This window comes from Trachypithecus francoisi, unplaced genomic scaffold (genome assembly GCF_009764315.1).
Source record: "Trachypithecus francoisi isolate TF-2019V2 unplaced genomic scaffold, Tfra_2.0 Lachesis_group8, whole genome shotgun sequence".
NCBI lineage: Eukaryota > Metazoa > Chordata > Mammalia > Primates > Cercopithecidae > Trachypithecus > Trachypithecus francoisi.
The window spans coordinates 55827024-55849839 of NW_022681473.1; the positions used below are offsets into that span (position 1 = coordinate 55827024).

The 22816-nt window shown below is 43.1% G+C and overlaps 1 protein-coding gene across 12 annotated transcripts in view; it reads right to left on the reverse strand.

The window, feature by feature from the left end:
• The window catches only part of ZNF143 (zinc finger protein 143), a 64338-nt gene that overhangs the window by 38038 nt on the left and 3484 nt on the right, over positions 1 to 22816 (reverse strand). For 4 of the 12 annotated variants that reach the window (XM_033204272.1, XM_033204271.1, XM_033204264.1 and 1 more), the window contains exons 2-7: positions 16048 to 16162; positions 14728 to 14820; positions 13476 to 13559; positions 12873 to 12956; positions 9027 to 9223; positions 8060 to 8134 (exon numbers count right to left, since the gene is read on the reverse strand). In XM_033204272.1, the coding sequence (XP_033060163.1) occupies positions 8060 to 8134; positions 9027 to 9223; positions 12873 to 12956; positions 13476 to 13559; positions 14728 to 14820; positions 16048 to 16162 (648 nt within the window). Of the gene's footprint in view, positions 1 to 8059; positions 8135 to 9026; positions 9224 to 12872; positions 12957 to 13475; positions 13560 to 14727; positions 14821 to 16047; positions 16167 to 17347; positions 17496 to 22816 lie in introns of those variants that run through there. The other 8 variants (XM_033204268.1, XM_033204269.1, XM_033204273.1 and 5 more) reach the window with 8 other exon arrangements.

Sequence of the window (22816 nt, forward strand, 5' to 3'; positions counted from 1 at the left end):
ACCTGTAGTCCCAGCTACTTGGGAGGCTGAGGCAGGAGAATGGCGTAAACTCGGGAGGCGGAGCTTGCAGTGAGCTGAGATCGCGCCACTGCACTCCAGCTTGGGCGACAGAGCGAGACTCCATCTCAACCAAAAAAAAAAAAAAAAAGGTTTAGAGTATATCTAGAAGAAGTGGAAACAACATGAGAGTATTATGCTTACATAATAGAATGAGTTTCATGAAAATGAAAGTTTAGGACCAAGTTTGTGAAAAGCAATAGATGCTACCCGGAACAGTAAGCCTAGACAATGAAAGCCAAAGGAAGATGTTAAAAATTTTTAAGTAAGGGACAAGCCAAGATCAGCTCTGTGTTTTAATTAATTTATTATTATTATTATCATTATTTTTGAGACAGGGTCTCGTTCTGTTGCCCACACTGGAGTGCAGTGGTGCAATCTCAGGTCACTGCAACCTCTGCCTCACAGGTTGAAGCAATTCTTGTGTCTCAGCCTCCCGAACAGCTGGGACTACAGGTGCGTGCCACCATGCCTGGCTATCTGCATTTTAGAAAGAGAACTACAGTAATGGTGGGGAACAGATTGTAAAGACAAATAAGGTAGGGAAACCAAAAGAAGTTTGTATAATCATAAACATGCAGGAAAGAAGTGATAAAAACAAACCTAGGATAATGACTGTGGAAAAGAAAGCAATAGCTGATTCTACAGATGTTTTAGGGGCAAAAATGGAGAGAATCCAAAACTCAAGAGCTAAATTAAAAGACCAAAACTATAATAGGTACTTCAGGGTTATGTAGCATGAGATATGTGCAGTCTCTGTCAAAGAAACAGCAATCTGATATATCATCACAAGGGAAAACTCTCAAGGGCAATTTTGAAGCTAACACCAGGGAAATATTAATCAGCTTCCAAGAACCATGTATAGAAAATGACTTAATTGGTATTTAATGTATGTTCTGAGAATTAAGACATAACCTTAGCTCTGCCATAAATTCATCATGTAACATTGTGCAAGATACATAGGGCGTACCTGCCTGTCTATAAAGAACATATCGTGGCCAGGTGTGGTGGCTCAAGCCTGTAATCCCAGCACTTTGGGAGGCCGAGGCAGGCAGATTACCTGAGGTCAGGAGTTCGAGACCAGCCTGGCCAACGTGGTGAAATCCCATCTCTACTAAAAATACAAAAATTAGCCGGGCGTGGTGGCGGGCACCTGTAATCCCAGCTACTCGGGAGGCTGAGGCAGGAGAATTGCTCGAACCTGGGAGTCGGAGGTTGCAGTGAGCCAAGATTGTGCCTTTGCACTCCCGCCTGGGTGACAAGAGTGAAACTCTATCTCAAAAAAAAAAAAAGGGCCGAGTGCAATGGCTCACACCCGTAATCCCAGAACTTTGGGAGGCTGAGGCAGGTGGATCACGAGACCATCCTGGCTAAGACAGTGAAACCCTGTCTCTACTAAAAACACAAAAAATTAGCCAGGCCCATGGAGGCGGGCGCCTGTAGTCCCAGCTACTCGGGAGGCTGAGGCAGGAGAATTGCCTGAACCCAAGAGGCAAAGGCCGCAGTGAGCCGAGATTGTGCAACTGCACTCCAGCCTGGGTGACACATGAGACTCTGTCTCAAAACACACACACACACACACACATTGTTCTAAGTCAGTAATGTTTTTTCTTTTTTGAAGGAGTCAAACACCTTTGGCAGATAAAATCTTACACAGCATTCTGCTGTGTAAAACAGACAAAGGAACTGGAGCTGTTGGCCTTGGCAGATGAGAGTAGATCAGAGATCTGCGAGTCCCTGACAGGACTACTGAAACCTCAAAAAACAGGCTTGAAAAGCCCATACTAGACAGATAACCTAAGTCCTTTTGGGCTTAAACAATCTAGGAAGTGCTAATTTTTTTTTTTTTTTTTTTTTTTTTTTTTTTTTTTTTTTTTTTTGAGACGGAGTCTTGCTCTGCCGCCCAGGCTGGAGTGCAGTGGCCGGGTCTCAGCTCACTGCAAGCTCCGCCTCCTGGGTTTACGCCATTCTCCTGCCTCAGCCTCCCAAGCAGCTGGGACTACAGGCGCCTGCCATGTCGCTCGGCTAGTTTTTTTTTTGTATTTTTTAGTAGAGACGGGGTTTCACCATGTTAGCCAGGATGGTCTCGATCTCCTGACCTCGTGATCCGCCCGTCTCGGCCTCCCAAAGTGCTGGGATTACAGGCTTGAGCCACCGCGCCCGGCCGGAAGTGCTAATTATATTAGCACCTAGGATCACTATATTCTAAAGAGGTGCAAATTCCAGAGGTAGATACAGGACTGGAGCTAATATTAAATTCCAAGGTGACCTCAATAATACAGAGGCTAACTGGCATTTACTGAGCAGTTGCATTTATGTGATGCACTGTGGTGGCTGCTTTACACATACTGTCTAATTGGCCCCCCTGGCTATCCAATGAATTCAATATTATCGATGATTTACAAATAGAAAAAATGAGACTCAGAGGGGTTAAGTAATGTAACTTGCCCATGGCCAAAAGCTGGGAAGTGAGATCTGAAGGAGTTTGGCTCTAGAGCTCAAGCTATTAACCCACCAGGTTTCAGGATGCTGTAGTCTAGTGGGACCTAACTAGCAGACCTTCTGTAATTATAGAGTGAGAGACTCATAGGGCTGAGGATAAATATTGCATTATATTGTCTGGTTTAGTACTTATAATCCCATTTACTGTAATGGCCTAATGCACATGGCAGATATAACTTACAATCTGGTGTTTGTTAACTTGTATGATGTAAATAATCTATATTTTTGGGGGAGGATAAAATAAAAACAACTTGAATTTGAAAAAACGTGTTCTCTTTGAAGAAAGGAAACAATCCTAGAAGTGTGGCACCAGAGGAACTTCTAAGGAACCATAAGACACATCAGCACTGCCAGGAAGATTAAAAAACAAAAACAAGGCGGGGCATGGTGGCTCCTGCCTATAATCCTTGGGAGGCCGAGCTAGGTGGATCATGTGAGGGCAGGAGTCCAGACCAGCCTGGCCAACATGGCGAAACCTTGTTTCTACTAAAAATACAAAAATTAGCTGGGCATGGTGGTGTGAGCCTGTAATCCCTGCTACTTGGGAAGCTGAGGCATGAGAATCACTTGAACCCGGGAGGCAGAGGTTGCAGTGAGCCGAGATTGTGCCACTCTACTCCAGCCTGGGTGATAGAGCGAGACTCTTCTCAAAAAAAAAAAAAAAAAAAGAGAGAGAGAGAAAACAAAAACAAAGCCGATTTCTAACAATTATTATTATCAGGCAGTAAATCTCTCACTTTTTATTTTTTACTAATCTATACCATTTGGATTTTCTAAACATAAACATGATTACTTTTATCTCTAAAAATATGTAAAATAGATACGTGTAGAGTAAGATTATGGGTCATTTTGGGTTTTCTTCTTTGTACTTTCTCTGAATTAAAAAAAAACTACTACAAATATTATCTTAAAAAATCTTTGGCCAGGTGCGGTGGCTCACGCCTGTAATCCTAGTGCTTTGGGAGGCTGAGGTGGGAAGATCACTGGAGGTCAGGAGTTCAACCGGGAGGCAGAGGTTACAGTGAGCCAAGATCAGGCCTTTGCACTCCAGCCTGGGCAACACAGTGAGATTCCATCTCAAAAAAAAACAAAAAACAAAAAACAAAAAAACAAACTTGCCCCTAAGACAGTCATGGATCTAATTAATAGCTTTCTTTTAGAGGTGGAAAAAAAGAGACTTAGAAAAGCAGGGTTCAGGCTGGGCATGGTGACTCACACCTGTAATCCCAGCACTTTCGGAGGCAGATGCAGGTGGATCACTTGAGGTCAGGAGTTTGTGATCAGACTGGCCAACATGGTAAAATATAAAAATTTTTTTTTTATATTTCTTTAACAAAAATATAAAAAATTAGCCGGGCATGGTGGCACGTGCCTGTGACCCCAGCTACTCGGGAGGCTGAGGCAGGAGAATCGGTTAAACCCAGGAGGCAGAGGTTGCAGTAAGCCGAGATCAGGCCACTGCACTCCAGCCTGGGCAACAAAGCAAGACCCTGTCTCAAAAAACAAAAACCACAAAAAACCAAGTACTAGGTTCTCAACCTTAATTGTTTTAGAAAATGGTGAAGTCATGAACTTCCGATCCAGCACTAATGAAGAGAAATATAATGAGTCACAAGTGCAAGTCACATATGTAATTAAAAATTTTCTGAGCTGGGCGCGGTGGCTCACACCTGGAATCCCAGCACTTTGGGAGGCTGAGGCGGGCATATCACGAGGTCAAGAGATCGAGACCATCCTGGCCAACATGGTGAAATCCCGTATCTACTGAAAATACAAATATTAGCTATGTGTGGTGGCATGTGCCTGTAGTCCCAGCTACTCTGGAGGTTGAGGCAGGAGAATCGCCTGAACCCGGGAGGCGGAGGTTGCAGTGAGCTGAGATCACGCCACTGTACTCCAGCCTGGTGACAGAGTGAGACTCCATCTCAAAAAAAAAAAAATTCTGGCCACGTAAATTGGTTCACACCTATAATCCCAGGACTTTGGGACGTCAAGGCAGGAGGCTCACTTGAGCCAACACTGCACTACTACACTCCAGCCTGAGCGACAGAGCAAGACTCAGTCTCAAAAAATAAATAAATAAATAAAATAGGGGTCACGCGTGCGGGGTCACGCCTGTGGTCCCAGCACTTTGGGAGGCCGAATGGGCGGATCACAAGGTCAGGAGTTCGAGACCAGCCTGGCCAGCATGGTGAAACCCCATCTCTACTAAAAATACAAAAAATTAGCCAGGCATGGTGGTGGATGCCTACAGTCCCAGCTACTCGGGAGGCTGAGGCAGGAGAACTGCTTGAACTGAGCAGGCTTGAATGGAGGTTGCAATGAGCTGAGATCGCGCCACTGCACTCTAGTCTGATAGAGCAAGACTCTGTTTCAAAAAAAAAAATACCAGGCATGTTGGCTCACACCTGTAATCCCAGCATTTTGGGAGGCTGAGGTGAGTTGATTGCTGGAGGTAAGGAGTTCAAGACCAGACTGGTCAACAGGAGGAAACCCCGTCTCTATTAAAAACACAAAAATTAGCTGAGTGTGGTGGTACATGCCTGTAATCCCAGCTACTCGGGAGGCTGAGGCAGAAGAAACATCTGAACCCGGGAGGTGGAGGCTGCAATGAGCCAAGATCACACCACTGCACTCCACCCTGGGCAAGAGAGTAAGACTCCATCTCAAAATACATAAATCAATATAATAAAATAATAAAATAATAAAATAAAATAAAAAATTTCTAGTAACCAACTGAAAAAAATTAAACAGGTGAAATTAATAGTAATTATTTTGTTTTACCCAGTAAGTCCAAATTATCATTTCAATGTTATCAATATAAGAAATTATTGATATTTTACGTTCTTTTTATTGTACTATGTCTTCAAAATCCACTTACAGCACATCTCAATTTGGACTAGTCACATTTCAAGTGCCACATATGGCTAGTGGCAACCATATTGGACACTGCAGATCTAGTCTGTAAGGAAGAGGTACAAAAGGCAAAGGAGAAAGAGCTACAGTAAAAAAAAAAAAAAAAAGAATCCTATTCAACAGTCTTCTATTTGTCTACTGGTACCCATACCAAATGGTAATATGTCTACAGATAAAGAGTAATGGGGCTTTTTATGACATTTTGCCTCAGCAGTTCTGAATTCCTAGCTATTGAGTTCAGAAATTTTTTTTTTTTCAGACAGTCTCGCTCGGTTGCCCAGGCTGGGGTGCAGTGGTGCAATCTTGGCTCAATGCAACCCCCACCTCCCAAGTTCAAGCAATTCTCCTGCCTCAGCTTCCCGAGTAGCTGGGATTATAGGCACACACCACCACATCCAACTAATTTTTGTATTTTTAATAGAAATGGGGTTTCGCCATGTTGGCCAGGCTGGTCTCAGACCCCTGACCTCAGATGATCCACCCGTCTTGGCCTCCCAAAGTGCTAGGATTACAGGCGTGAGTCACTGTGCCCAGCCTTTTCTTTAAAATATTCTATTTTTTAAAAATGTAGTTGTCTGTCAGTTACCAATAAGATAGATAACTTACTGGGCCACTCCAATACTCCAAGCCACTGACCTATAACTCCCGCATATATTTACCCTGTGTTTGCATCTTAATAGACGTTGACTTAGGTGGATTTGACATAGAACTGTATAAAAAATATTGAAGTCTCATTCTTGGGGGGGTAGGGGAGAACAGGGTCTTGCTCTGTTGCCCAGGCTGGAGTGCAGTGGCGCAATCAGCTCACTGTAACTTCAAACCACAGGCTCAAGGGATCCTCCTGCCCTAGCCTCCCAAATAGTTATGACTACAAATGTGTGCCACCACGTCTTGCTAATTTTTAAATTTTTTGTACAGACAGAGTCTCACTTTGTTGCCCAGGCTGGTCTCAAACTTCTGGGTTCAAGCAATCTTCCCACCTCAGCCTCTCAAAGTATTCAGATTACAAGTGTGAGCCACCATACCCACCCTAAAGTCTCATTTCATTCACAAAATATGAACATGAATTGAGACCTGAAAATTTTGCTAAGAATCACACAGCATCAAAGCTGATGGGCTTAGTGAACTGAAAACTGTATTTATACTATTGCCACTTTGAGGCATCACTTCAGCTGGTAAACAGAAATACTGGCTATTCAGCAATGTGTAGAAGCATCATATTTCTTTTTTGTTTTTTTTGAGACAGTTTTGCTCTTGCTGCCCAGGCCGGAGTGCAATAGTGCAATCTGGGCTTACTGCAACCTCCGCCTCCTGGGTTCAAGCGATTCTCCCGCCTCAGCCTCCTGAGTAGCTTGGATTATAGGCACTAGCCACCATGCCTGGCTAATTTTTTGTATTTTTAGTAGAGGCAGGGTTTCACCATGTTGGCCAAGTTGGTCTCGAACTCCCAACCTCAACTCATCCATATACCTCAGCCTTCCCAAAGTGCTGGGATTACAGGCATGAGCCACCATGCCTGGCCAGAAGCATATTTCTACAAGTGAGTTCAGTGATTCCTGTTATTTTATCACTTACTATTAGCATAAATGTAAAATCTTCTTGACAACCCCTAACAGTATCACTCAATGTCATAAGTGGTCACGTTAATGCTCAAGGTTATAAATGTGACCCTGAGTAGTAATTCAAGGAGTTAAATATAATAAAACTCTGAAGAATGAAAAAAAAAAACTACTATAAAGGAACAGTCAACAAAATATTAGAGATAATTGCTGAGAAAATAAAGAGCAGCATTAAAGCAGGAATGTACTACAATCATTGTATAAGCTCCAAGCATACCCTGCACACAAACATCCCCCCCCAAACACAAAAACGATTCTTGAATAACGTAAGTTTTGAATTTTTGATTGTAGGAGATACCCAAGAATGTACCTGTGACTACTTTGTACATACTACAAAACTTTGAGAAGCACTGGTGCTCTAGGCTGTTACTTAGGTAAGGGGCAGCCAATGACTGGACCCAGGGTGAACATTTGAACCATGGGAAACCAGCCCATAGGTCACCTGTAGACCAGGAAGCAGTCTGGTAGAAAAAGTATAAACAGCTTTGTCCAAGATTAGCTAGGCTGGACTCTCTTCAGAAGTTGAAAAGGAAAATATGGAGGGAATCAGTTGGAAGGAGAAGAAATTTAAAAATACAAAAAGCAAAGCAGTGAGGATTATTTAGAAAGAATCATCATGGAGTCCCAGAAAAAGTATCCACAAATTGCCATGCCATGGGTGGGGGCAGTCAGGAAATCACCTTGTCTCCACAACTGCCTTGTCCAGAAAACTGCCTTAGAATTCAGCACACAAGTTTCAACTGGATTTCTGTGATATTTCCATTTCTTTCGTGTCATTTTGCATCCACCAATGAACACTGGGGCCTCAGGCAGTTTGAGAAAGCTACTGCCTAATACATACATTGTTTTTCTGAATTGGTGAGATTTTCCTAGAGAGGTAGTGAGTTACCTATTCTTGCTTTCATCCACAGAAGGGCACAGAAATGCTAAGATAGATTTTTATATTAAAAAGTAGTTTTACATACCTGCATTTTTTTCTCTTGCTCATTTTCTCCAATCATTCCAGAACCTGTTACACTTTCACTTCCATCAATGGACACCTATAGGAATAAAATAAAGCTTTAAAACATTTTACATTTTGATAACGGTTTAGCCTGATTAAGTACATGGTTCAGGGAGAAGCTTACAAAAACAACAAAAGAAAAAAAAAAAACTACATGGTGCTTCATTATCATTTATTTTTGTGTATATTTGAAAGTTTCCATAATAGTCTGGGCATGGTGGCTCACGCCAGTAATCCCAGCACTTTGGGAGGCTGAGGCAGGAGGATCATTTGAGCCCAGAAGTTCAAAATCAGCCTGGGCAAAAGAGCGAGACTCTGTCTCTATTTATTTTGTTTGTAAAGGAAAAACAAGAAAATTTCCCTAATAAAAGTGAAAAAAAAAAAAAAACCTTTTAAGTTATATGAGAGATACATGTTCAATGCAGGAGAAAAAAAATCAGCCCTTTTGATATAAAACTTGAGACTTTACTTTTCCTCATCTATAGTTACTACTTCTTAATTAATAAGCAGTTCCATTTATACTTTATTATTTCTCTTATAGCTCCTCATCTTTGTGTATCTTTTGGTGAATTACCTGCCACTCATTTCTCTTCTATAATCCTTTACCCTATTCCCTTATTTTTTTTTCCAGTCTTTCTACACTTCACTTAAGATAAATGCTGATCTCTTCGATACTGACTGATTTTGACTTTGAATTGCTAGTGTCTTTTTCTTTTTTTAATTTCTGAATTTGAGACAGGGATCTGTGCTCAAACAATCCTCCCATCTTAGCATCCCAAAGTGCTAGGATTACAGGTGTGATATCACGCCATGCCTGGCCAAAATTGGCCAGTTTTTTTTGATGAGGTGTACTTTTTTGTTTTCTTTTCTTTTCATGAAAAATAAAGAAGTTATATATTGGACATTCTTGACATTGTGAAATGCTATACCTTTGCTGCATACTGTTCCAAAGCACTGATGGTGTCGGGGTCAATTGTGGCATCCCCAGTGTGCAGACCTGCCACTGTCCCATCAGCCTGAATTGCCAAGATGGTGTCAGACTGCGGGACTTGCACTGCGTGGTGGATATAAGCTGTGGTGCCATCTTCCAGCTGAACCGCCTGTAATGCACTCTGGTCATAACTATCTGAGAGAGTGGAAGAGAATGGCATTAAATTAAAGGTAAAATCTGACAAACATTTACATATTGAAAGGAAGAGAGAAATGAGCTTTTATTGAGTAGTTTACTCTGAGTACTGGACCACGTACTTTATATGTGTTATTTCATTTAATCCTCACAGTAATTCTGCAAGGCAGGTATATTTACCGCCTTCATTGTATAAATGGGAACTCAGGTTTGGAGAAGTAACATCACTTTCCTTAGGAATCAGAAAATTTAAAAAACAGTAACAGGCCGGGTGCAGTGGCTCAAGCCTATAATCCCAGCACTCTGAGAGGCCGAGACGGGCAGATCACGAGGTCAGGAGATTGAGACCATCCTGGCTAACACGGTGAAACACCCGCTCTACTAAAAATAGAAAAAAAATCAGCCGGGCATGGTGGCACATGCCTGTATTCCCAGCTACTGGGGAGGCTAAGGCAGGAGAATCTCTTGAACCCGGGAGGCAGAGGTTGCAGTGAGCCAAGATTATGCCACTGCACTCCAGCCTGGGCAACACAGCGAGAGTCCCTCTCAAAAAACAAACAAACAAAAAAACCACACTAACAATTAACAGTCAAAATCAATACGCAGAGAAATCAGAATTTGAACTCATGTCAGTATGACTCCACAGTCCCTCCACGGTGTTTTTCTTTTTACCCTCTAAATGTCCACACTAAGATATATCTATATCTATAATGGTATCGATATAAAATTGTGATTTTATATCGATATATATATAGAGAGAGTGAAATAATAAATCTAGCCAGTTACAATTAACTTATGACTAACACTTATTGATAAAGAAAAAAGTGTGCCCATGCGCAGTGGCTCACGCCTATGATCCCAGCACTTTGGGAGGCCAAGCCGGGCAGATCACAAAGTTAAGAGATCGAGGCTGGGCGCGGTGGCTCAAGCCTGTAATCCCAGCACTTTGGGAGGCCGAGACAGGCGGATCACGAGGTCAGGAGATCGAGACCATCCTGGCTAACACGGTGAAACCCCGTCTCTACTAAAAATACAAAAAAACTAGCCGGGCGAGATGGCGGGCGCCTGTAGTCCCAGCTACTGGGGAGGCTGAGGCAGGAGAATGGCGTAAATCCGGGAGGCGGAGCTTGCAGTGAGCTGAGATCCGGCCACTGCACTCCAGCCTGGGCGACAGAGCGAGACTCCGCCTCAAAAAAAAAAAAAAAAAAAAAAAAAGAGATCGAGACCATCCTGGCCAACATGGTGAAATCCCATCTCTACTAAAAATACCAAAAAAATAGCTGGGCATGGTGGCGCGCACCTGTAGTCCCAGCTGCTCAGGAGGCTGAAGCAGGAGAATCACTTGAACCTGAGAAGTGGAGGTTGCAGTGAGCCGAGATCATGCCACTGCACTCCAGCCTGGTGACAGAGCAAGACTCTGTCGAAAGAGAGAAAGAGAAGAGAGAAAGGAAGGAAGGAAGGAAGGAAGGAAGGAAGGAAGGAAGGGGTGCAGACTTTACTTTTTTCCAACTGTAATTAAACAAATTTATTTATAAATTTAAGTATTTTAATTTTTTTAAAGATTCCTCCCTTTGGCTTCACAACAAAACAGTCTTTCTAAAATGTGTTATGTCATTCTGTAATAAAATATTCTTCAGCTGGACGTGGTGGCTCACTCCTGTAATCCCAGCACTTTGGAAGGCTGAGGTGGGCAGACTATCTGAGGTCAGGAGTTTGAGACCAGCCTGACCAACATGGTGACACCCCATCTCTACTAAAATACAAAAATTAGCCGGGCGTAGTGGCGGGTGCCTGTAATCTCAGCTACTTGGGAGGCTGAGGCTGGAGAATCACTTGAAACCAGGAGGCAGAGGTTGCAATAAGCCGAGATTGTGCCCCTGCACTCCAGCCTGGCAACAGAGCGAGACTGTCTTGAAAAAATAAATAAATAAAATAAAATAAAATACTATCTAAAGTAGTAACAATAGGTAACATTTGTTGAGCATTTAGTATGTGACAAACACAGTTCTAAGTGCTTTACATGTTTGTGCATTCTGCCCTCACAACAACCCTACATATGATATGGACACGTACTATAATCCTCATTTTACAGATGATGAAACTAAAGAACAGAGAAGTAATCTGCTTAATGTCACACAACTAAAAAAAAAAAAAAAAACAGTGGTTTTGAATCTACATAGTCTGGCTGCAGAGCTGTACTCATCATTCCTACACATTCCACCTCAAAACCCTGAACTTCCCTTAAACAAATGTAGTAAGTATTAACGTTTTGCTGTATTTGCTTCAAATATTTTTGAAACTGTATACTTAGTTTCAATTAAACACAGTAGGCAAAGGACCCTGCTTTTAAAATTTTATATATATGTATATACATACGTTTTTTTTTTTGTTTTTATTTTTGAGACAGAGTCTCACTTTGTTGCACAGGCTGGAGTGCAGTGGCACGATCTCGACTACACTGCAACCTCCTTCTGGGTACAAGCGATTCTCCTGCCACAGCCTCCTGAGTAGCCAGAATTAAAGGCATGCGCCACCACACCCGGCTAATTTTTGTATTTTTAGTAGAGACAGGGTTTTGCCATGTTGGCCAGGCTAGTCTCGAACCACTGACCTCAGGTGATCCGCCTGCGTTGGCCTCCCAAAGTGCTAGGATTATAGGCATGAGCTACCACATCCAGCCAAAAAATTCTATTTAAGAGAAAGAAACAGGTTAGGCAAAGTGGTTCATGTCTGTGACCCCAGTGTTTTGGGAGGTCGGAGCAGGAGGACTTCTTGAGGCCAGGAGTTCAAGACCAGCTTGAAGCAACAGAGCAAGACCCTATATTTAACAAAAAAAATTTAATCAGAAAATAAAAGTTAAAATTTTAGCTGGCTGTGGTGACACACACGTATAGTCCTAGATGCTCACAAGGCTGAGGCAGGAAAGTCCCTTAAGCCCAGGAATTCAAGGCTGTAGTGAGCTATGATCGTGCCACTGCTCTCTAGCCTAACAGAGTAAGATCTTATCTCTAAAATACAGAAATAAATAAAATATGAAGTTAACCATTTCAATGTTACATCGTGATTTTATTTCTTAGTCTTTTTAAAAAGTAGCCAAGGCTACATTTAAAATATGAAATTAAGGCTGAATGCAGTAGCTAACGCCTATAATCCCAGCACTTTGGGAGGCTGGCTTGAGGTCAGGAGTTTAAGATTAGCCTGGCAACAGAGTAAGACCCTATCTCTACAAAAAATGAAAAAATTAGCCGGGAGAAGCGGCGCGCACCTGTAGTCCCAGCTATTCAGGAGGCTGAGGTGGGAGGATCCCTGAGCCCAGGAGTTTGAGCCTGCAGTGAGCTGTGCTTATGCCACCACACTCCAGCCTGGCAACAATGAGACCTTGTCTCTTAAAAAAAAAGCCAACCAAAAAAACAAAATGCGGCCTCTACTTTCAGTCTTCCAGGGACCAGTCATTTGGTTTGCTGTTCCAGCCTGTCACTGGACATCTCAAATTGTAGGAAAATTTTTCCTTAAACCATGCCACCTTGTACTTTAATGAAGAAATACAATTCTTTCCTATGACAACACTTCAGAAGCTAAACACAGGTCTTCTTTCCCCCTACACTCTCACTTCTCCCTTATTTTATTCATACTTTCAAAGTTATTTTACCTTTGGAGGTGTGGTGAATAAATGCTGTGGTACCATCTTCTAACTGCACTGCTTGACCATCCTCTAGACGCAAACTGTCCCCTGCTCAAGAACAATGCTTACATTTAGATCTCATGTTTTCTAGCACATTCCAATTAACTCACTTAGCAACAAGAGTCAATAAACCATTAACACATTATAACCATCTATATTTGCTTCATGAGTCTTTGAACATTTAAGTAAGTTCAGCAAAGCTTCTCTGAGTCAGTCTTTAAAGGTAAAAAGATATTAGAATATTGGTTTTAGGAATATATACCAGTATTAAAGTGAGTTGAAAGAAGGGGAAAAATGAAGAAAATGAGAGACATGTACGATTCAACTCAAAAAACAGAAACATTCACTTAGGACTGTTACTCAATCTCCACAGTGCAGTCCAGTAACTTCTTTTCCATTATCTTTAAGAGAAAGTCTTAAAGATCCACTCTGTGGCATCTATAATCTCCCTTTACAGAAGGAGGACTTGAGATCAAGTACAAGTTTAGGTAGTAAGAGGGAGCTGCAGGCAGCAAATACTAAAAGCCGAGAATTAAAATGGTTTCCTGTGCCGTTATCTTAAATACTTACTACTTTTAGGTATGGGTACATGTTGAACATAGGCAGCAGAACCATCTTCCAACTGAATGACCTGGCCATCTATGAGTTTTCCATCTAGAACAAAAGATTCAAGACAATAAATTGGCACAAACAAAAATTTTAAACTTTATACAATTTCAAAATGATATCAACTATAAAAACATACACAACTTAAGCTCGTGTTCATCTTGATTCTTCCCTCAACGTTCTGAGGCAATTCAATAACACATCCAGTGATCCTACAGAAAGCAGAAAATCCTCCCTCAGCCATCCTTCCTCCCCTGCAATTTTCAATTAGATGAGGTCAAGAGGAAGAGTGGCTCATCACAGCAGGCTACATGAGTTTGACTGCTATATAGGTATTTTCAGAGTCACTTAGAATCAGTGACCATGACCGGGGGGAGCTGAAGCTGGGAAGACAGACAGATATGTCAGTGTATGTGAAGTCAGTTGTCATTCTCATCCCTGAGGGCTAAAAGACCCTTGTTTATGTATGCATGTGTTCAGTAGGTTTCCATAAAAACAAGGAGTTTTTGAGGACTTGGCTGTTTCCTGGAGCAAAGCAAACACTAATTCAGAGACAATGTTAGATAAGCAAGACCAAATGTCTTTTTTTTTTTTGAGACAGAGTTTTTGCTCTTGTTGCCCAGGCCAGAGTGCAGTGGCATGATCTCGGCTCACCGCAACCTCTGCCTCCTGGATTCAAGCGACTCTCCTGCCTCAGCCTCCTGAGTAGCTGGGATTACAGGCATGCACCACCATGCCCAGCTACTTTTGTATTTTTAGTAGAGACAGGGTTTCTCCATGTTGATCAGGCTGGTCTTGAACTTCCGACCTCAGGTGATCCACCCGCCTCGTCCTCCCAAACTGTTAGGATTACAGGCACGAGCCACAGTGCCCAGCCCCAAATGTCTTTACTCTTACACATATTTGGTAAAAATATGAAATAATGACCTGAAGTAAAGAAGCAAGAAAGGTCTTACTAGAAAATAGTCCAGACATACTCCTTGCTCTCCTCTCCCCCACTAATTTTGATATCCCAGGGTATCTCCCAAGTATCTCAAGGGACGACCACAAATTATATTTTTTAAAAAAAAGGAATTAAACTGAAATGACTTAAAATTATCATGTGCAATACAGCATCTTTAGGAGAGATAGGAAAGGTGGGATAGCTTCTAGGTGCTCCAACTCACAGGTCATAAATCACTGGTGTTAACCAATCAGCCATATGTGAGGCACATACCTTTAGAATTGTGTTGTATGTAAGCAGTAGAACCATCTGCAAGTGTTACTGCTTGCAAGCTTACGCCTTCCATATTTTCTAAGTTGTCACCATCTATTATAAAAAAAATCAATATTTTCTTTAGACAGCTAGCATATGGACACGCTAATTTTTTTAAAAAATAAAGATCAGAAAAAAGGTAGATTGCTTAACTCAGACTCAAAATGAGATTTAGTGGCCAGGTGTGGTGGCTCACACCTGTAATCACAGCACTTTGGAGACACGGGTGGATCACAAGGTCAGAAGTTTGAGACCAGTCTGGCCAATGTGGTGAAACCCTGTCTCTACTTAAAATACAAAAATTAGCCGGGCACGGTGGTGCGTGCCTGTAGTCCCAGCTACTTGGGAGGCTGAGGCAGAAGAATTGCTTGAACTCAGGAGGCAGATGTTGCAGTGAGCCGAGATTGTACCACTGCATTCCAGTCTGGGCGACAGAGTCAGACTCCGCCTCAAAAAAAAAAAAAGTGAGATTTAGCACTTACCAAAAAAATAGGCTGGTAACAAAAGGCTCATGCCTGTAATCCCAGGACTTTTGGAGGCTGAGGTGGGTGGATGGCTTGAGTCCAGGAGTTCAAGACCAGCCTGGGCAACATGGTGAAACTATGTCTCTACTAAAAATAAAATAATTAGCTGGGCACGCTAGCATGTGCCTGTAGTCTCAGCTACTTGGGAGGCTGAGGTGACAGGATGTCTTAAGCCCAGGAGGCAGAGGTTGCAGTGAGCCGAGATTGTGCCACTGCACTCCAGCCTGGGCAACAAAGCAAGACCTTGTCTCAAAAAAAAAAAGAAAAAGAAAAAAAAATTCCGTGCCCTACTGTACCCACACCAAGGTAAAAAATACACATAGAGGCTGGGCGCAGTGGCTCATGCCTGTAATCCCAGCACTTTGGGAGGCCGAGGCAGGTTGATTACCTGAGGTCAGGAGTTTGAGAACAGCCTGGCCAACGTGGCGAAACCCTGCCTCTACTAAAAATACAAAAATTAGCTGGCGTAATGGTGCATGCCTATAATCCCAGCTACTCAGGAGGCTGAGGCAGGAGAATCGCTTGAACTTGGGAGGCAAAGGTTGCAGTGAGCCGAGATCACGCCATTGCACTGCAGCCTGGGCAACAAGAGTACAACTCCGACCCGTTTCAAAAAAAAAAAAAAAAACCTCATAGAAAGACCTAGGTTTATATATGTTGTTTTCTGCTAAATCAGGAACTAGAAAGTTGTAAATTTTCATTTTCCTTTAAGATAAATGATATTTTCAAACTCATCCCTTCAAACACAACGGCTCACCTGCCACGGTGACTGCCTCTGTCAAGCACAGGGTAACATGCTGAGCCTCCATCCCTCCTCCAGGAAACTCTGTCATTCCCTGAGAATCTCGATTTATTTGGGCTAACAACATCTTCTACCTTGAAGAAAAATAAAGACACTTAGGAACGATACATATGAAATGAAAGTTACAAATAATATTTATGAACCACAAAAAACTGCTGAGGATGTAATGGTGTTGGAAATAAGATGAAATTTCACTCAATATGTAGGGTAAGAGTATTAGCCCAAAGTCCAAGGCATGCATCTCATAATTCAAAAATTCAAACTGATGGGCACAATCTTTCCATCAGTGTGCTCAGCAACTTAGAAGCGCACTGACGAATTGTACCCATCAGTTTTATATGATCTCTAAAATTCCCATAATTTGACTCCTTTGGGTTTAGCATTGTTGAGGATTCCCACTTACAATGTGTCAGCATATTTTGTTGACTTAATCTTCAGAAATCTACCCCGAATCTGGCTACCTCTCACAACCTTCACCATTACTTCCCTGATCCAAGCCACAACCAGTCTCTCATCTGCATTACTGTAACAGCAGCCTAACTTATTTCCCTGCTTCTCCATTAGCCTCCTACACTCTTCTTTTGACACAGCAGTCAGTGTCTTTTGAAGGGAAAAGTGAGCTCATGTCCCTCTTCTGCTCAAAACCTTTCGAGGACTACTCATCAGAGTAAAATCCCCAAATCCTTACACTGACCAAGAGGCTAATGATCTTGCCCCTCATTTCCTACTACTCACCATCTCATTCACTCCACTTCAGCTACAATGGCATCCCTGCTTTTCCTCAAGCATACTGGATGTTCTGCTGTCTTAAGACATGTTCATTTGAGTTTCCTTCTGCCTGAAACATTTTCCCCAGTATCTTCATTATTCATTCCCTCACCTCTTCAAGTCTTTGCTCAAATGGAATGAGAGCTTCTCTGTCCATCCCATTTCAAACTGTACCTCCCAACTGCTCAATCATGGTAAACCCCATCCTTCTTTTCCCCTCCATATTTCTGCATAGTACTTATTATTTGACAAATTACATGTATTTACTTATTTAGTTTATCTATTTCCCTTTCCATGAGAATGGACAGAGATTTTTGTTTGTTTGCTCACTGCTGACTCTAGTGCCTAAAAAGTGCTTGGCCCATAGTAGAAGTACAATAGGTATTGAATAAGTGGATGAATGGGCAACTCTTCTGCCAATTACCAACACAACCTCCTTCTTCCCTTCTACCTCCAGGTCTCCTTACCTCTGTGGACCTTGGCTTACCTCAAACAGTAGCTGGGATAATTTAGCTACCTTGGGCCAGGGAACTGAACCAGATGTCTTGAGGATGACCTTTCCAGGTCCAAAGATCTGACTTAGCACCAATATTTAAAAGAGCAGGATGGGCACAGTGGCTCACGCTTGTAATCCCAACACTTTGGGAGGCCCAGGTGGGTGGATCGCCTGAGGTCAGAAGTTTGAGGCTAGCCTGGCCAACATGGTGAAACCCTGTCTCTACTAAAACTACAAAAAAAAAAAATTAGCTGAGCATGATGGTGCAAGCCTGTAATCCTAAGCTACTCGGGAGGCTGAGGCAGAAGAATTGCTTGAACCCAGGAGGCGGAGGTTGCAGTGAGCTGAGATCGTGCCATTGCACTCCAGCCTGGGCTACAAGAGTGACACTCCGTCTCAAAAAATAAATAAGTAAGTAAATAAATAAATAAATAAAAGAGCAATACACAGATAGTAGTAATAACTTGTAATTCATTTTACGTTTAGGATTGCTTGAAGAAATTTGTCTTGGAAATATTATGAACTGTACCCTCATTAGACCAAAAGTAGGAACTACTGTTCAGATACACAAAAAGGTATCAGTGCTATGATAAAAGTCAGTCAAGGCTGGGCGCAGTGGCTCACACCTGAATTCACAGCACTTTGAAAGGCCAAGGCAGATGGATCACCTGAGGTCAGGAGTTTGAGACTAGCCTGGCCAACATGGTGAAACCCTGTCTCTACTAAAAATACAAAAAAATTAGCTAGATGTGGTGGCACGCATATTTAAAGAAAAAAAATAAAAAGTTAAGGGGTGACCTTTTAGGTACAAAAGGATCCATAATCTATAACTGTTCATAGAACAAGCTGAAACGTCATTTCCTTGGCACCTCCAAAGGCTGACAGAGAAAACTCAAAGTAACACCAGTACCCTACTGTTAAGACCCGTGGGCTGTGTGCAGTGGCTCACACCTGTAATCCCAACACTTTGGGAGGCCAGGGTGGATGGATCACCTGAGGTCAGGAGTTCGATACCAGCCTGACCAACAAGGTGAAACCCCGTTACTATTAAAAATACAAAAATTAGCCGGGCGTGCTAGTGCACGCCTGTAATCCCAGCTACTTGGGAGGCTGAGGCAGGAGAATTGCCTGAACCGGGGAGGCAGAGGTTGCAGTGAGCCGAGATCACAACACTGCACTCCAGGCTGGGCAACAAGAGTGAAACTCCGTCTCAGGGCATGGGGGAGGTAAAAAAGAAAAAGACTCCTGCTGAGTATAAAATTAGCATAAGCTAATTTTCTGTCACAAAAAGACAAATACTGCATTATTCCCCCCCTCCTTTTTTTTTTGGAGACAGCCTCTCACTGTAGCCCAGGCTAGAATGCAATGGCGTGATCTCAGCTCACTGCACCCTCCACCTCCCAGGTTCAAGCGATTCTCATGCCTCAGCCTCTCAAGTAGCTAGGATTACAGGTGTGTGCCACCACACCTGGCTCGTTTTTGTATTTTTAGTAGAGGTGGGGTTTCACCATGTTGGCCAGGCTGGTGTCAAACTTCTGACCTCAAGTGATCTGCATGCCTCAGCCTCCCAAAGTACTGGGATTACAGGTGTGAGCCACTGCGCCCAGAAAATATATGATATATATTTGAGAGTCGAGTTTCACTGTGTCACCCAGGCTGGACTGCAGTGGCAGGACCCTGCAACCTCAAATTCTTGGGCTCATGTGATCCTCTTGCCTCAGCCTCCTGAGCAGCTGGGATTATAGGCATAAGCCACATCCAGTGTTGAGTTATATTTAAATATAGCCAGAGTCTAAGCATGTTCCATTAAACAAACATCATTCAGTGAAGTAAAAAGTACTCAGAATGTGCTGGCAAATGAGACAAAGTTCTCACAGACTGCATAAGATGCTAAGGGTTAAAGTATGGAGAAAGAGTTTATACTGCCAATTTTAATTGGGGCAGTAGAATATCCTACTGGATGGGTGAAATGTTGAAACTTGAAGGCTTTGTGCAGTTCCAGGACTATTCAAAAACTGAATATATGAAACTGACTGGCAGGTAGGTAGAGCCTGACACCTTTGAAGTGACAACAGAGATAGGGCCTGCTAGGCTTAAAGCTAAAAATACCTGTCAGAAAAGAGCTGAGCGCAGAGACAAGAATTTAGAAATGAACATCTAGGTCTAGTCATCAGGTATGCCCATTTTGGTGATGGTTTGATCTTAACTGAACTACTGATGTGAAAAAGAACAAAAAACACCTCTCTTAAACTTCGTAAACTGGTGTTACAGGCGCACACCACCACGCCCAGCTAATTTTTGTATTTTTAGTAGAGAAGGGTTTTCACCATGCTGGCCAGGCTGGTCTTGAACTCCTGACCTCATGACCCACCCACCTCAGCTTCCCAAAGTGCATGAGCCATTGCACCAGCCAGCCATGATTTTTACTCTTCAAAATTTTTGTTGTTGGGCATGGTGGCTCACACCTATAAACCCAGCACTTTGGGAGGGTGAGGCTGGTGGATCACCTGAAGTCAGGAGTTTGAGAACAGCCTGGCCAACATGACAAAACCCTGTCTCTACTAAAAATACAAGAAAATCCGCCGGGTATGGTGACGGGTGCCTATAATCCCAGCTACTCGGGGGGCTGAGGCAGGAGAATCACTTGAACCCGCGGGGTGGAGGCAGCAGTGATCATGCACTCCAGCCTGAGCAACAGAGTGAAACTCTATCTCAAAAAAAAAAACACTTCTTTTTCATCCTCTCACTTAAGAGTATTACCCTATTGTAATATTCAAAAGTATTACAGTAATCTGTCTAAATCTGTCTGCGCCATGTTCTCATCGTTTCAGTCTAATAACACTGTCAGCTATTTTACTGTGTTTTGTAGCCCACTAAAATTTTCCTTGCAGGCTGGGCATGGTGGCTCACACCTGTAATTGCAGCACTTGGGAAGGCCAAGGAGGGAAGACGACTTGAGGCCAGGAGTTCAAGACCAGCCCGGGCAACACAGTGAAACTTTGTCTCTACCGAAAAAAGAAAAAAATTATGCTGGGCATAGTGGCTCACATCTGTAATCCCAGCACTTTGGGAGGCCGTGGTGGGTGGATCACCTAAGGTCAGGAGTTTGAGACCAACATGGCCAACGTGGTGAAACACAGTCACTACTAAAAATACAAAAATTAGCCGGGCGTGGTGACAGATGACTGCAATCCCAGCTACTTGGGAGGCTGAGGCAGGAGAATCACTTGAATCTGGAAGACGTAGGTTGCAGTGAGCCGAGATTGCGTCACTGCACTCCAGCCCGGGTGACAAGAGCAAGACTCCGTCTCAAAAAAAAAAAAAAAAGAAAAAAATTAGGCTAAGCATGGTAGCTCACGTCTGTAATCCCAGCACTTTGGGAGGCTGAGGTGGGTGGATCACCTGAGGTCAGGAGTTCGAGACCAGCCTGGCCAACTAGGTGAAACCCTGTCTCTACTAAAAATACAAAAATTAGCCAAGTGTGGTGGCAGGTGCCTGTAATCCCAGCTACTCAGGAGGCTAAGGAAGGAGAATTACTTGAACCTGCGAGTTGGAGGATGCAGTGAGCCGAGATCTACCACTGCACTCCAGCCTGAGTGAACTCCACCTCAAAAAAAAAAAAAAAAAAAAAAAATTAACCAGACATAGTGGCTTGGACTTGTAATACCAAGCTACTTGGCAGGCTGAGGAGGAGGGAGGATCACTTGGGCCTGGGAGGTACAGGCTGCAGTGAACTGTGATTGTGCCACTGCACACCTGCCTGGAAAACAGAGAGAAATCCTCCCAAAAGCAAAAAAACAAAAAACAAAAAACAAAACTTTTCCTTGCACACAATATTGTAATATAAATTTAAAACTTAATAAGTCCTTTGGGAGGCCAAGACGGGCAGATCACGAGGTCAGGAGATCAAGACCATCCTGGCTAACACGGTGAAACCCTGTCTCTACAAAAAAATACAAAAAAAAAAAAATTAGCCAGGCGTGGTGGCAGGCACCTGTAGTCTCAGCTACTCAGGAGGCTGAGACAGGAGAATAGTGTGAACCTGGGAGGGGGAGCTCGCAGTGAGCAGAGATCACGCCACTGCACTCCAGCCTGGGCGACAGAGTGAGACTCCATCTCAGAAAATAAATAAATAAATAAATAAAAAATAAGTCCCAGCCAGGCACAGTGGCTCACAAGGTCAGGAGTTCAAGACCAGCCTGGCCAACATGGTGAAACCCTGTCTCTACTAAAGTTAAAAAAATTAGCTGGGCGTGGTGGTGCACGTCTGTAATCCCAGCTACTTGGGAGGCTGAGGCAGGGGAATCATTTGAACCCAGGAGGTGGAGGTTGCAGTGAGCTGAGATCGCACCACTGAACTCCAGCCTGGGTGACAAAGTAAGACCCCGTCTTAAAACAAATAAAATAAATAAAATAATAAGTCCCAATAGCTTAACAAATCAAATATTTTCATTTTTCCTGGTTTTATTCTCTCGCCTTGCTAGCCACACACATAGATAATTTTTACAGCATAATTATCATACAGATAACATTTTATATCCAGCTTTTTTTCATTTCTATAAATTTTCCTAAGTTGTCAAAAATTGATCACTTTTAACTCACATTTAACAAATTAGTTACCCTTACAGGCCATTTAGCATTTTTTTTTTTTTTGAGACGGAGTCTCCCTCCGTCCCCCAGGCTGGAGCACAGCGACACCATCTTGTCTAACTGCAACCTCAGCCTCCCGGGTTCAAGCAATTCCCCTGCCTCAGCCTCCTGAGTAGCTGGAATTACAGGCAACCGCCACCATGCTCAGCTAATTTTTTGTATTTTTTTAGTAGAGATGAGAGTTCACCATGTTGGTCAGGCCGGTCTTGAACTCCTGACCTTGTGATCCACCCACCTCGGCCTCCCAAAGTCCTGGGATTACAGGCATGAGCATTATTCTTATTATGTAATTAACACGCACCATTTATTGATTGATTGCTTGCTTGATTGATTGAGACAGATCTTGCTCTGTCCCCCAGGCTGGAGTGCAGTGGTGTAATCTCAGCTCACTGCAACCTCCGCCTCCTGGGTTCAAGCGATTCTTCTGCTTCAGCCTCCCGAGTAGCTGGGATTACAGGCATGGACCACCATGCTCGGCTAAGTTTTATATTTTTAGTAGAGACAGGGTTTTGCCATGTTGGCCAGGTTGGTCTCAAATTCCTGACCTCAGGTGATTCAACCGTCTCAGCCTCCCAAAGTACTGGGATTATAGGCGTAAGCCACCGTGCCCGGCCTACAAACATTTTTTTTTTTTTTTTTTTTGAGATGGAGTCTCGCTCTGGCACCCGGGCTGGAGTGCAGTGGCCGGATCTCAGCTCACTGCAAGCTCCGCCTCCCGGGTTTACGCCATTCTCCTGCCTCAGCCTCCCGTGTAGCTGGGACTACAGGCGCCCGCCACCTCGCCTGGCTAGATTTTTGTATTTTTTTAGT